This window comes from Medicago sativa, chromosome 7, assembly GCF_051527215.1.
Source record: "Medicago sativa cultivar Bolivia chromosome 7, Bolivia_mono, whole genome shotgun sequence".
NCBI classification, from domain to species: domain Eukaryota; kingdom Viridiplantae; phylum Streptophyta; class Magnoliopsida; order Fabales; family Fabaceae; genus Medicago; species Medicago sativa.
This window is the reverse complement of record NC_140755.1, coordinates 83560671-83576338: the sequence shown is the minus strand read 5'-3', so window position 1 is coordinate 83576338 and position 15668 is coordinate 83560671. Positions and strand designations below refer to the sequence as shown.

General features: G+C 29.9%; 2 protein-coding genes and 1 pseudogene across 3 annotated transcripts; 2 read left to right on the top strand and 1 right to left on the bottom strand.

The window, feature by feature from the left end:
• Nucleotides 1–1225: 1225 nt before the first annotated feature.
• Nucleotides 1226–1846, top strand: LOC146909384 (blue copper protein 1a-like). Its single transcript, XM_085727657.1, has 2 exons — nt 1226–1437; nt 1530–1846. The coding sequence occupies exons 1-2, from the start codon at nt 1275–1277 to the stop codon at nt 1844–1846; spliced, it is 480 nt and encodes a 159-aa protein (XP_085583783.1). The 5' UTR covers nt 1226–1274.
• Nucleotides 1847–7747: 5901 nt separating this feature from the next.
• On the bottom strand, nt 7748–8812 carry LOC146909383 (uncharacterized). Its single transcript, XM_085729349.1, has 5 exons — nt 8755–8812; nt 8538–8635; nt 8180–8407; nt 8040–8135; nt 7748–7936 (listed from the first exon to the last, which is right to left on the bottom strand). Exons 1-5 carry the CDS (start codon nt 8810–8812, stop codon nt 7748–7750), a joined length of 669 nt encoding a protein of 222 aa, XP_085585475.1.
• A 2986-nt stretch (nt 8813–11798) lies between these two features.
• On the top strand, nt 11799–12465 carry LOC146909382 (blue copper protein 1a pseudogene; annotated as a pseudogene). The gene is made up of 2 exons (XR_015020232.1): nt 11799–11979; nt 12137–12465. The product of XR_015020232.1 is annotated as a blue copper protein 1a pseudogene (transcript).
• The last annotated feature ends 3203 nt before the right edge of the window (nt 12466–15668 follow it).

Here is a 15668-nt window from a genome sequence, read left to right as displayed (position 1 = left end):
TACGATATCTTTTTCAAAAAACTTATTCAAAACAACTTATTTGTCCAAAACAACTTATTACGATCTCTTTTCAAAAAACAACTTATTCAAAACAACTTATTTATGCAAAACAACTTATTACGACCTCTTTTTCAAAAACAAATTATTCAAAACAACTTATTTATCCAAAACAGCTTATTACGATCTCTTTTTTAAAAAACAACTTATTTAAAACAGCTTATTTATACAAATCAGCTTAATACGAACTCTTTTTCAAAAACAACTTATTCAAAACAGCTTATTTATACAAATCAGCTTAATATGATCTCTTTTTCAAAAACAACTTATTCAAAACAACTTATTTATACAAAACTGCTTAATAAGATCTCTTTTTCAAAAACAACTTATTCAAAACAGCTTAATAAGATCTCTTTTTCAAAAACAACTTATTCAAAACAGCTTATTTATCGAAAACAGCATATTACAACCTCTTTTCAAAAAACAGCTTATTCAAAACAACTTATTTATGCAAAACAGCTTATTACCACGTCTTTATCAAAAACAGCTTATTTATCCAAAACAACTTATTACAACCTCTTTTCAAAAAACAGCTTATTCAAAACAGCTTATTTATGCAAATCAGCTTTTAACGACCTCTTGTTTAAGGGTATAATTGGGATAATGAAAATGTAAGTATAAATATACTCATCTAGTTTATTACAATTTTTAAAGGATAAAGGAAAAAAAACTGGACATATATACTCATATCTTGTTTGTTACACATTTATTTTAATATTTGAATTTACTTTTATATATTTGTTATATGTGATATTTTATTGAAAGTTGAGGGTAATTTTGGAAAGAGAAAAAGTCATCCCAAAAGAACCAAAATTATAAGTATAGATATAGATATAGTATAGATATAGATAAATTAAAAATTATAAGTATATATATATCTGTGGCTTTTAAACGTAACAAACTATTCCCTACAAAAATGTAACAAACTCAACAAACAATATTTATCTTTTTCAACGGCAACAATAATATAACAAATATAACAAAAAATTCTAATCTTTTTTTAGTAACAACAATATAAACATAACAATACTCGCAAATCTATGTATATATACCCTAGTTGAGTTGCACAATTCATCAAATCAAAACAATAACATTATCGCAGCATTTGCTAGCTAGCTATTGTTTTCATTGAGATTCATTCTAGGAACATTTACATATTTTACATTTAATTTCCATACTTAGGAGAGAAATATATTTCAAACTCAAATTTTGATCAAATGGCTTCTCGTGTATTCTTGATCCTAGCCATTTCGATGGTTTTACTTTCCTCAGTTGCAATGGCTACTGATCATATTGTGGGTGATGACAATGGATGGACTATTAACTTCAACTACACTCAATGGGCTCAAGACAAAGTTTTTCGTGTTGGTGACAATCTTGGTATGTAAAACGATAATACAATTTTCCATTTGGTTTTTAGATGAATTTTTATTAATCTAATACAAACTAATTATGTTTTATCTTCTTTTTAGTTTTCAACTATGACCCTTCAAGACACAATGTTTTCAAAGTGAATGAAACATTATTTCAGAGGTGCACTTTTCCCCCACAAAATGAAGCACTTTCTACCGGAAAGGATATCATTCCCCTAAAGACGGAAGGAACAAAGTGGTATGTTTGTGGCATAGCTGATCACTGTTCTGCTCGTCAAATGAAGTTCGTCATCACTGTTCTACCAGAAAGTGCACCTGCTCCTTTTCTTCCACCTTCTTCTGCTCATTCTGTTGTTTCGTCTGTGTTTGGAGTTGCCATGGCAACCATGGTTGCAATTGCAGTCATCTTTGCATGAGAGAATTAGGAAGCTTTATATTGTTATTAATACAAGAGTTTGTGTTAACCTCTTGGCAATTTTTTGAATTAATGAACTATATATGATTCTTTATTTTAATGATATTGTAATTAGATCTTCAATTTTATATCTTCTTATGCTCTAACTTGTTCTTGATTTCTTTCAAATCAGATTGTAACTCTCACTTTCATTAATAATGTGTTTTTAAAAATAAATTCTTACTTCTTAGTTCAACTTTATTCATGTGTGCAAAAGACCCAAGAGAAAGCAATATCATTCTGGAAATCAACTCAATTGAGATCCATAACCAAATTTAATTTCATGTAAACTATATATAAATAATAAATAGGGAGGGGCCTCGCTTATTACATTGGAATTTCATGTAAAATATAATTCCTAGTCTATAAAAGAGAATGAGAAGACAACAATGGTTTGAAACAGTGTATGCAATGGTTTGCACTAGACCAAATATATATAGCTCATGCAGTAAGCTTGGTTTGAAAGTTCACACTTGTAGACTCTAATTACGCAGTCTGTCTAGACACTAGAAAGTCTCTAAGCGGATCCTCTATCAAAGAGGCTCTATGGCTTGAAAGGATTTCTAAGGAATTGAGGCTACAGAATCAGGACATTATTGTTGGTTAGCTAGTTACTATGTCTATATATTAGTTCTATAGATAGTTGGTTCAAAGTCACATTGAATCAAACCGTTGTAATTCACTTGTAATCTATAAAGAGAACAATGAAAGTTGAGTGTGCCTTGTTTAAAGCATAATCACCACACTATCCATGTGTTGAATCACCCCTCCCTCCATCAATGAAGTAGGAAATATTGTTGTTACATTTGCCTTCGCCTAATTTCTCTTGGTTTGATTTATAGTCTGTATCTGTATTAGATTGAGAGAATGAAATAATTCAAGAGAACAACTATAAACTGATCATTATTCTGATTGGGAATTTTCACATTATAAACTTGGAGATTACAATATTAATATGTATGATTTAATTTCCCCTTATGGTGTAAACCATTACTCTTTTGAAAGAATATAGGCAACAAACATAGGCAACAATCAATGAATTCTTGAGAATCTGGTAGACCTCTCAATTAGAAACATGGTATATGAGGAAATGCCGAGACAAACACCCACTTGTGGTGTACAGTTATGTTTTACTACTCGCTCCGTTCCATAATATATGAGTGATCTTTTGCTTATTTCATACATATTAAGAACAATCTATAAGTGACGGAGAGAGAAAAATTGTCGAGTGTTCTTGTCAAGTATTGGTGCATTTACCATTATCATAAATGCAAGTGGAGGATGTTGAATTGGGAATGATAAAAGTTGTATTAATTATAATGTATAATTGGAAAAAAGTAATTAATATTGCATTGAAAACTGAAATGAGTCAGTTATTTTGGTACAATATTTTATTGCAAATGACTTAATTATTTTGGGACGTAGGGAGTATTTGTTTTCAGAGTGCACACACTTGTGATCTATACTATATAAAGAAAATAACCGCTTTTAGAAAGATTTTAGGTTGATTTTTTTGTTATATTTGTTATATTATTGTTGTCGTTGAAAAAGATAAATATGATTTATTGAGTTTGTTACATTTGAAAGTCACAAATATATATAATATCATTTGTAATTTACACGCAAATTTCTATAATATATCGTTGACAATTTATACATGTTAGTGCAATAAAAAGAGTGGAAAGACGGGCACATGAATGCTCGTCTTTCCGCTAGTCCCTAGAAATATAATCAATAAGAAAAGGAAAATTACCATCGATACATTGAGATAAAACATTTTCAAAGGAGTAATTTTAGAGAGTAAAACAGTGACTCTTATCATATGTGGGATAAAATATTTATGGGTAATGCTAACCGGGGCACTAGTTAAGGAAGGCAAAAGAGGAAATATTACCAAATATTTTAAGTATTTAATACATTAATTGCACAACTTTTAATGCAAATATTACCCTTTTTAGGTCATTATTTAAGCATTTAATGAAAACTAGAACATTGACCCGTGCGACGCACGGGTCCAACCAACGAAGAAAAGCGACGAATAAGTTATATCATCTAATTGGGTTGTAATTTAATAGTTCCATAAGGAATATGATGTATTACATAATTAGTATTAAGTTGACATCGGTAGAGTATGACATCATTAAAGTACAAATAAGAGACATGAACAATTTATGCAAACACGTTCTTGGGTTTACATGGACAATTTACAAAGCAAATTTTTACTACATTAGAATATATAACTATCTTTGATTTTTCTAAACTCTAAATGGGAATGAAGATAGTGGAGGTCAGATGTTTAAGACATGCTAACCTCTAAGGCTTAAGAGAGGTTACACGTTCATTCAACATTATGTTACTTAAAATAAATGGTTTCAAATATATACATTCAATCATAGTCAGGTGTGCTTTACCATATGACCAACTAACTTACATTAAAAAAGGATAACTAATGATAGAAAAATATCTTGGTCATTTTCGGATTGAAATTCCATATGGATGCATGTTAAAATCATAAAGTTGAACTTTTTCAAACTTGATCGTACTATTAATGTATCCAAACTGAGTTGAACTTGTTCAAATTTGAGTATTTTAGATCCTCTAAATTTATATGTAGGATACCTGCTTAAACTATATATTATGTGATGTCCGATAATTGTTAACTTGTAGTGCTTCTATCTCAGTCTGTTTGATGTCTTATAACTTTGCTTCTATCTCTTAAAATCTTAAAATAAGTTGAACTTATTTAAATTTAAGTGTTAACGATGTATCCAAACTTTGTTTAACTTATTTAAATTTTGTTTACGCTATGTCAGCGCATAATTTTTTTTGTCTTTTATATTTTCTTCTAACACTATATCAGATGGAATAATTTGCAAATACACTATATTATACTGAGTCAAAATAAAGGTGGACATATAACTTAACGCAAAAAAGACATATTCATTAGATTTTCTGAGGATAAGGAAACATCTTACACGTTACTGAAAACATAAAACAAAAATACATCTCTAAATCATCATTGGTAAGTCTGAGATTAAAAAACAGAAACAACTTAAAAACATATAAGAAAAATACATAGAACTAACCACATCTGAATCTCGTGTAATACAAATAAAATTCGATTTTATCTACAACTTGAAAAACCCCAATTAGAAATTTCTAAAACATGGATTGACTCAAAGAAAATATGGTGTATCTAAAATACCTCAAAAAAAAACACACATTTCCTTGACTATGTTGACCCGTGAGAGGGTGAAGATGATTTCTTCTGAGAGGGTTAAGCTTTAATAATAAGAGATAAACGTGAGGATATGAATGACATTCATTGCGTGACAAAGGGTTAGAAGGTCAAATGTTAGAATTTATTGTGTGGTAAAAGAGTATTTAAAAGATTGATTTTAAAGAAGAAGGTCAAACAATTGCATTTAAATGAGGAGAAATTTTTTGGATTTGATGTGAATGAAATTCATTGCGTGACAAATGGGTGAGAAGGTCAAATGTTAGAATTTATTGTGTGGTAAAGGAGCATTTAAAAGATTGATCTTAAAGAAGAATGTCAAACAATTGCATTTAAATGAGGAGAGAATTTTCAGATTTGATATAAATGGTAAAAGTGCATTTAATGAATGGCAAATGAGTGAGAATGTCAAATGTGAGAATTCAAAATGCTTTAAGGACATTTAAATGAGAAATTCAAACGATTGAATTTGAAATGAATGACGTTTATTGCATGACAAAGGGGTGATGAGGTTAAATCTGCGAATTTATTGCGTTGAAATGGGAGGGAAAAAGCTAGGTAAAAATCAGGGTTATGGATTGCTTGACCAGACAAACTTTAGAAACAAAGATAATTTGACTTGAACCATATTATTTTAATTTGCAATATCGTTTATTTTTTTTTAAAAAAAATTATTTAATGCATTTCTTTTATTTGAACCGTGTTTATTTTTTTGAAACCATATTATTGAAAATTTGCTACCATATTATCTTATTTTCCAACTGTGTTCTATTATTGAAATGTTGCAACCATATTATTTTATTTTTCAAACAACTGTGTCCTTAAATGAAATGAATTGTCAAACAACCTGAATTTAAATGAACTAGACCATTGACCCGTGCTACATCACGGGTCCTACCACATAGAAGTTAATCGAATCAATGAAAATAATGTAATCATACATAGCCGATAGAAGTTTTATATCATACATAACAAAATGAAATGGTAGTTAACAAAATTGAATAAAATTGAATACTTGTTAACAAAATTGCACATAGTCCTGCACTGCTCGATCTTAAGCAGCGGCGAAGCTAGCAAAAAAATTACGCATGGGCCAACTATAAAGAAACAATAAAATATTTTTAAAACCAATATATTAATTTTAAGGATAAAATATGTTTTTAGTCCTAACAAAAAATGTATTGAATTTTTGTCTCGATTTTTTTAAAATTTTGCAAAAAAAAAAAGTCTTTTTAGTCTTGCATTTAATCTATAACAAAAAATTAAGGACTAAATCTTAAGAACAAAATTGCACATAGTCTTGCATTTAATCAAACAAAATCTTAAGAATTTAAATTAAAAACCGCAAGTGTTGCAGAGACTAAAAACAAATTTAATCAAAATTTAACCAATACATGAAAAAAATCACAATAATTTTTACTTATATGAAATGTAAATTAAAGCAACCACAAAGGATAAAAATTGAAAATAATTATTTAGAAAAGTTGTGTAAAATGCATTTCAAGAAGCCAAATTTTTTCATAATTGACCGTTTATTAAATAGATTAATAATGTATTTTTCAATGTAAGAAAATAGGTTATTTGTAAGAAACTATTGTCCATTTAATATGTTTATGACTATTGTCTTAATAAGTTTTATTGTTGAAATTTTTTCACTATAACTTTTATTGAGATAGAAAGTATCAAACCAATACAAATAAATCTATCAATTATGTATTAATATTTTTACTTTCTTATTTATGTTAATTTTTGACAACTAAATTTGTTTGGGGTAGCTCAATGTTTATTATTTGAGGTGGCCGGATATAATTATATACCAGCCAATTGAAGAATAGTATATTTTTTGGGGTAGCCAAGGCTACCCCTTGTTCATGAAGGGCTACGCCCCTGATTTTAAGTCACGTCATAAAGAAAAATGAATAATACACTTTTAAACGAATATGCAAGTTAAAAGTTTTCAATTGCCATTAACTACGTTTTCAAGCCATTAACTACGCTCTTAATTGTCATTAACAGTGCGTCATTTGTTGTTAATTGCATTAAAAGTGTATTATTCGTTTTTAATTAGCATTAAGTAAGTTATTCATTTTTTAATTAGCATTAACTACGTTCTCATGGAGTAATTCAAATTTGATTTCTCATGTGACGATATACCTATTTTGTCGGTTTCTAAGAAATAAATATGTTGATCTCTTAAGACCTTATATTGTAAATCAAATGGCATTTATCGTCCATGGTTTGAGACATGATCACTACATAATTAATCAAAGAGCCATGATGACTATTATTATTATTTCTACAAATCGGTGACTGTATTTTTATCACTATTTTTATTCTAGTTTTAGTATTTGTTTAGATTGCAACAATAAGATTAATAGATGAACTTATTCTGGTTTCTTTAAGAAAATATAATTAATCTGGTTTTCAATCGCAATATATAAAAGTCTACAATAGATGAAAATAATGAATCAACCAAAACATAGCATCCTTCAATTGAAAATAATAAAAACATATCAAATAGGAATTACATGACATTAGATAGCACGTAATCAAAACCATCAGACAACTAAAAATCAAATGTGCAAAATAGGAATGCATTGGAGGCCAAAGTTTTTGCTCCAAGCCTTAATGCCTTCCATCGTACAGATTCCTTGTGGTGCAAAACATTTTCCAATCCCCTCCAAATTTGATTTCGTCCTTGTCAAAAAGAATGACCACATTGAACAACCAATGATGTCCGCTATCGTCAATAATTGCCAATTCTTTGCAATTCTTGTCAACTATGCTATCAAATACTTTAGCATAGGAGAAAGTCTGTGCAAAATAAGAAAACAGACACATATGAGATCTTATAAATAAATCGACATTGACAGATAACAAACTGAAATATGTGACTAAATCTATAAAGATTGTATACCAGTTGATCAGATGTTACATCTGCAAGTGTTAACCATTTGGTGACACTAAATTTAAAACAGTCGCATATGTGGGGATAAGGAGCAGGGTAGTCGATCTGGACAGATCCAAGTGGATTTCATAGTTATGGCGATCGTGAACCCGAATCACAAAAAGTTGAGGGAAAGCATAGATCAGAGATATCCAGCCACCATGCTCTAATTTATAGGCCTTGTTCAGTTCTTCTATTCCATGAGAGAAATACATCTTTCCATCATATTTATCCACGACAACCTCAAATTGATTGAGTCCTAGATCGATTAAAGTGACATACCTATTCAACTCATTGTCTATCTCCTTGTTGAGAGCTGTACCCAATATCAAATACGTCTGTATTAGAAACATATATCAAAATAAATCAATTATGCTCTTTATAGAAACTAAATAGCAATATATTTTCTTTCTTCTATTTTACTTTCTAACAGTATGATTGAGTTCCAGGATTTTTTGTATAAAATACCTCGTCTTGGTGGTACTGCACATGATATGTGTGCCACTTTAGCTTCAGTAGTTGCATAAATGCAGGATCTTCAACGTGATACTCCCATAGTGCAACATCTGCGAAGGAACAATGTTAATATATTATTGTTGTTCCATAGCTACGGTATATTTCACTCATCAAAAAATAAGAGTAATCAGATGATATTAACATAAAGTTTCTATTAAACAAAATATACATGAGCATGAGTATAGAGCGAAATCCGTGATATTTTTCGCTGTCGTAAGGTCTAACATCATAGAATTACAGAATCATATGTTGTTTTAAGGCTTTGATTCGAAAATATGCACCAAAGTTAGACAACATTTTATAGAATGCTAATTAATGTGAATGACCATTGTGCTTCTATTGGTACTAATTCCCATTCATTGCAAAAATTAAAAGCAATTAATTACCAGCCTATTTTATAGAAATATTTAAAGTAATTCCTATTTAGTCGAAATACTTTTTTTTTTGAGAGAAGTCAAAATACTTTTTGGACAGTGGCATATCATTTTATTTAAAGCAATTAGTTATAGCAATTTAATTATAGTTAATGACATATAATTTCGACTTTATTTAAAAAATGTATGTGTGAAACATTGTAATGTCAGTACAAAGAACACCTTTTGATCAGTAATTAGTTAGGGGATTGTTGACCGACTTTATTTGCATTAAATACGTCTTCAATTGCATTAACTAAGTAATATGAGAGAAAATTTGTAGACTTTGAATCAACGGGTGTGATCAAGTGTGAAAATAGAGGTTGAACGGATGAGATTAGATTAGTCATTAGTACATGTTTAGGAGGGAAAAATGCTAGGGATTAGGGCAAAGAAGGGTGAATTAGGGCAAACATGATAGCCAAACAAGTCTAGTTTTTATAATAAAGGATTTATGGCATGTATTAAGGGTTTAAATGAAATGAATTGTCAAACAACCTGAATTTAAATGTATTTATGGCATGTATTAAGGGTGAGGAGGTCAAACCTGGAATTAATGCGTTAGAAATAAGAGGGAAAATGCTAGTTTAATTTTAGGGTTAGGGTTAGCTTGACCTTACAAGCTTTAGTAAGTAAGATATTACTATATTTGTCTTCTTAACCAGTGCCTCGGGGAGCACCGGTTAGCATGACCCAATATTTATTCTTGGATCATTGATTATAGAATCAAGTTCCCAAAATAAATATTTGTTCCTTTTTTCACTAATTCATGTTTTTTTATCAAGGATTGGATCCCCTTCTGCCTTGGTCTCTCCTGCCATCCCTCCTGCTCTATTTTCAGCTGTTGGATCAATCCAACGGATGAATAATAAAAGGTCAAAAATAATTTCAAAGCAAAGAAAATTAGGAGAGAGAATTGTTTGCAGTTTTGTTTTCTTCTTCACGCTCACCCCCTGCTGCTACTCATAACCTATCTGCTATCAACTCTTCTTTTTCATCTCTAACAATTCTCATCTTTATGTTCTTTCTCTAAAACAATTCTCATCTTTATGTTCTTTCTCTAAACAACTACATCATTGTTGTCATAATAAATAAAAGGATTACAACATTTTATGGTTTGTTCTATTTACGGTTTCAAATGTTCACATCCCAATTAAGAACACTCAACATAACAATGCACTGAACCATTTAAAGTGGCTGTTTTGCAGATCCGATTACAGCATATACAATCTAATTTGATAAATAATTTTATAATTTATCCTTTCACCATTCTTATAATGTTTTGTAAGTATACTGCTTTCAAAAAACATCAAGAATAGAGATATAAAGCATAAATTATTTCTTGATACTGATCTGGGTTGATGTTAAATTGTTTGAAGACCGTCATCTGTTACCGTCGCCGTGCGTGGGGAAGTGGAGATGAAATCTTGTACGAAGACTTAATTGTACGAAGACTTAATTGAACTTTCCATAGGTCTTTTTTTATTAACTCTCCTTCAACCAATGGATTGATCAAACAGCTCATAATAGAGCAGGAGGGATGGCAGGAGAGAGCAGGGCAGGAGAGGATCTAGATCCTTTTTATCATTGTAATCATAAAATTCCAAAAAAAATAAAAAAGTGATTTATTTGGAATTATTATGAAATCGTTAATATTTGTTTTATTTAGTTTATTTCACACAAAAAATATATATAAAATCTCTGGTCCATACTATTTGGGTCATTGAGATTTGTCCATTTTTTTCAAAAGTTTGATGATTTCAATTTCATATTTGGATCATTTTCCAATTTTTTTCCCAGTTGTTGTTGTTCTACAATTTGATGAAGAATAACCAAAGAATGCATTCTTTGGTTAAAAAATTCATGCATTGATAAAAAAATTAAAATTCATGCATTGATAAATCCTATGTGGCTAGTGTAATGTGAAAAAATTAAAATTCATGCATTGATTAAAACTCATCAAATTTAATATTTTTAACCAAAGAATGCATAAATTTTAATGTTGTTGTGAAACATAGACCCTAATTGTGGCTAGTGTAATGTGACACGATTATTATGTTGTGGATTGTCTATGAATGTGTTGGATGTGGAAATCCTATCAACGTGGGAAAAACTTATAAGTATAGGTATAGATATTTGTGACTTTCAAATGTAACAAACTCAACAAACTATATTTATCTTTTTCAATGTCAACAATAAAATAACAAATATAATAAAAAAATTATCTTTTTTTTCTTATAGAAATTTCTTATCGTTTTTAATAACACCAACAATATAACATTGTTATAAGAAAAATTTGTTTAAGGATATAATTGGAATATAAAAAAAGTCATCCAAAAATCTCCTCAAAATGGGCTATTTTCTTTATATATAATATAGATATAAATATAGATATAAATAAATTAAAATTATAAATATACATATAATATAGATATAAATAAATTAAAATTATAAATATACATATTTGCGATAGATATTTGCGACTTTTAAATTTAACAAACTCTTCCTTAAAAAAAAGTAACAAACTCAATAAACAATATTTATCTTTTTCAATGACAACAATAGTATAACAAATATAACAAAAATTCTTATCTTTTTTAATAACAACAATATATATGAACATTATTATAACAACAATACTCACAAATCTATATATACCCTAGTCGAATAGCACAATTCATCAAATCAAAACAATATTTTGCTAGCTAGCTATTATTTTCATTGAGATTCATTCTAGGAACATTTTTCCCGACTCATATTTTACCTGTAATTTCCATACTTAGGAGAGAAATATATTTCAAACTCAAATTTTGATCAAATGGCTTCTCGTGTATTCTTGATCCTAGTCATGTCGATGGTTTTATTTTCCTCAGTTGCAATGGCTACAGATCATATTGTGGGTGATGACAATGGCTGGACTATTAACTTCAACTACACTCAATGGGCTCAAGACAAAGTTTTTCGTGTTGGTGACAATCTTGGTATGTAAAACGATAATACAGTTTTCCATTTGGTTTAAAGTTTGTTTAGTTCATACTCAATTACTAAATCCATTACTGTATATCATAATTTTAACTTTTATTTAGATGAATTTTTATTAATCTAATACAAACTAATTATGTTTTATCTTCTTTTTAGTTTTCAACTATGACCCTTCAAGACACAATGTTTTCAAAGTGAATGGCACATTCTTTCAGAGCTGCACTTTTCCACCACAAAATCAAGCACTTTCTACCGGAAAGGATATCATTCCCCTAAAGATTGAAGGAAGAAAGTGGTATGTTTGTGGCATAGCTGATCATTGTTCTGCTCGTCAAATGAAGTTGGTCATCACTGTTCTACCAGAAGCTGCAACGGCCGCTTCTCCACCACCTTCTTCACTTGCTCAGTCTGTTGAATCATCTGTCTATGGAGTCATCATGGCATCCATGGTTGCTATTGCAGTCATCTTTGCATTAGAGACTTAGAAAGTCTTATATTGTTATTAATACAAGAGTTTGTGTTTACCTTTTGGCAAGGTATATTGCCATATTTGTTTGAATTTTTTGAATTAATGAATTATATATGATGATTTATGTTAATGTTATTGTACTATGTTCCTTAATTTTTTACATTGTTTTCATTAATAAATTTTCTACTATTAAAAGTGTTTTGTCTCTAAAGTCTGGCTAAATTGGCTAAATTTGCTACTATGAAAACTCTTATTAGTCATCCTTTACACTCCCCTTGAATTGTTCGGTTCTTTTTCTTTCCTTTTTGATGAAGGAATAGTAATTGCTCTGTTTTCAAAATAAGATAAAATAAAACTATAAATTTAACACATAAGTTTTTATTTATTTATTTATTTGTTTTTTCATATGTTTATCTTCAAGTGAAATATACTCTTTATGATGGAGTTTGATAGTTCTTTTAAACTATAATTGTCGGTGAAACAATGTAATTTTTTTTTGTGAGGTTTTAGCTTCAAGTGAAGTATACTATTTATGGAGGAGTATGATAGTTCTTTCGAGGTAAAGATTGTTGGAGTTGGTTGAAATTGAAACATGTTGCAAAAATTCGACATTGGTTAGTATTATAGAGAGAGAGAGAGAGAGAGAGAGAGAGAGAGAGAGAGAAAGAGAGAGAGAGAGAGAGAGAGAGAGAACAAGACTATATTATATCAACCCCAGTTCTTCATTACATGCTGCATTAAGCATTTGCTTTAGAAAGTGTGAACATGGTCGATACAATTTGCTTAGAGGTCTAAGACAAATTTTATGGTAAGGTGTTTTTAAAATAATAATTAACACAGGCATACAAAAATAAAAAAATAAAATAAATCAAATTTTGTTGAGTGTGAGATTTGAACCTAGGTCAAAGAGTATTTGAGACGCTAAACTTACCAACTAATCTCAAAAAACTTACCTAGGTCAAAGAGTATTTGTGTCTCTACTAGGGGTCATGAAGTTTTTGAGAGTAGTTTATTTAATGCAGCAATTTTCACATAATGTTTTCTATGATTGTCATTAGACAACTACCGTGGTTTTTTCTTCAATTTTAGAGTTTTTGCGTCATATTCTTTTATTCTGATTGTGTTATTTATTTTCTCTCTGTTTGTTTTTCTCAACACAAGGTGATGTGTTTTTAAGGAGATATAGAATGATATAATATCGTTTCTTTGATTGGTATTCTAACCCAATGTGTTGCTTAAGAGTTGGTTAATCTATTTGAAATTTTGTAAATGATTGGAGTGGATCTTGTGCTCCCATTAATATTAATATATCCTTTACACTTATAAAGGAGTTATGCAAACATTAAATATCATACCTTTTGAGGTAATTGATAAGGGCCAAATTCTCTAAACTCCGTTATAAATATTAGATAGTTAGGTTTTGAGTAGCATCGTAGCTACTATGACCTGTTTCCATTATATTTGTAGGTTTAAAAGATCAAAGAATGCTTGGGTATCAACTAACAAAAAATTTGAGTGCCAGAAATTTGCTAAGCGAGCAAGGAGTGAGCATGTAGCGCGAACCTAGATTCGCTATGCGAGCAAGGAGAGAGCCAAGTAAGAGAGTTTAAGGAAAGAAAGGCAAGAAATTTGCTAAGCGAGCCAAAGCAAGGTCAAAGCAATTCAAGTGAGAGAGTTGAAGGTGGATTGCACGAGCAAATTTGCTAAGCGAGCTTCACTTCCCTTATCAATTCTAGGAGGCATTAGTGACCTTAGAGATGAGATGGCAGCTGCTTCACTTAGACGAAACCTCAATTTACCAAGCGACAACTTGTTCGCTTAGCGAATCTTCACTTTTTTGAAACATATATAAAGCAACTCGTAATCGGTTTTGAAGATTCTATCAATTTTGAGAGCAAGAAACACACATAGGGAGTTGTAGGAGTAGAGAACTCAAGTGGGAATCACTCGAGGCTTGGAACTTAAAGACTTTGATGCAATTTCATATTCTACTCATCTCTTTGTATATGCTAACATAAGTATTTGTGTCAATTTTCTTTTATATCGGGATTAGGTGTAGTTAGCTATAAATTTGATGTAAACTCTTGATCTGGATTTTTTTTTTTTGTGTACAAAGCTAAAACAAAAGAGAAAAAGGAAAACAAAAGAAACAGAAAAAAAAAAAAACAAAGCTACACTCTCAAATAAAAATTTCCAGCTGCATCACTTCGAATAAAATTCAAAAGATCCATCGGAGGAGACTACGAATAAACTCTTGATCTGGATGATTATATATAATTTTTATTTCATTATATTGATTATTTACTTTTGTTCTTAATGCTTTTCTAATGTTAAACTCTAAGATTGAGCTTTTGATGTAGAAAGTGCTTGATAAAGACATTTTACTTAAGGGGTCTGGAATAATTTTATCTCATGTAGATGCTAGTTGCTAGGCATATGACTATATTTACAGTCATAAACCACGAACGAAACTTAATGGTATTGTATCAATTAATTAACAAAATGACACGATATATCTCTCGTTGTTTGCCGAACACGAAAACGCATGATGAACAACGCCATGTGAATATATCGTGCCATTATGTTAATTGTGTAACGTCAGTTTGGATTCACTTATACTCTAACATTCTCTAATGTATTCCAAGCAAGTTTCAATACTCTATTATAATAAGGGCCGGGACAATAACAATAATTTGTCTATTTCCCTGAGTCTTTCACACGTTCCGCATAAAGTTACATCATAGAATTAGAAACTCACACTTCCAAAACATAATGGTAAACCATATTTTTTTATTGCCAAATGGCATAAAATAAATTTCTATTCAGACTCAGGGTATTGTCCAGTTCATAGTTAAGTAAAAACAAAAGAAAAAGTTTCTCTACATTAAAAATAAAAAAAATAAAAAAAGTTGTGCAAATTCAACCCCGTCTTAGTAAAAGCCGACCAAATCCGGTAGCCGTTTATAATAGCATACAAATATTCTATTATTGTTGTGACGATAAAATCAATATACACACACATGACATCTATATATAGCCTAAGTTGAATTGCACAATTCATCAAATCAAATCAAAACACTAACATTTGCAGCAGTATTTGCTACCTAGCTATTCCTTTGACTGAGATTTTATTCTAGGAAATTTTTTCCTGATACTCATTTTTTATAGTTAATTTCCACACTTAGAGAGACATATATTTCAAACTCAAATTTTGTTCAA

Excerpts from the sequence above, each read along its gene's own strand:
- LOC146909384 (XM_085727657.1), top strand. The coding sequence starts at position 1,275 with ATGGCTTCTCGTGTATTCTTGATCCTAGCCATTTCGATGGTTTTACTT. Across the intron at positions 1,438-1,529 it reads TCGTGTTGGTGACAATCTTG|TTTTCAACTATGACCCTTCA; the intron begins GTATGTAAAACG and ends TCTTCTTTTTAG.
- LOC146909383 (XM_085729349.1), bottom strand. The coding sequence starts at position 8,812 with ATGTTAGACCTTACGACAGCGAAAAATATCACGGATTTCGCTCTATAC. Across the intron at positions 8,636-8,754 it reads CGCTCTATACTCATGCTCAT|ATGTTGCACTATGGGAGTAT; the intron begins GTATATTTTGTT and ends GTTCCTTCGCAG. Across the intron at positions 8,408-8,537 it reads TGCAGTACCACCAAGACGAG|ACGTATTTGATATTGGGTAC; the intron begins GTATTTTATACA and ends TTTCTAATACAG.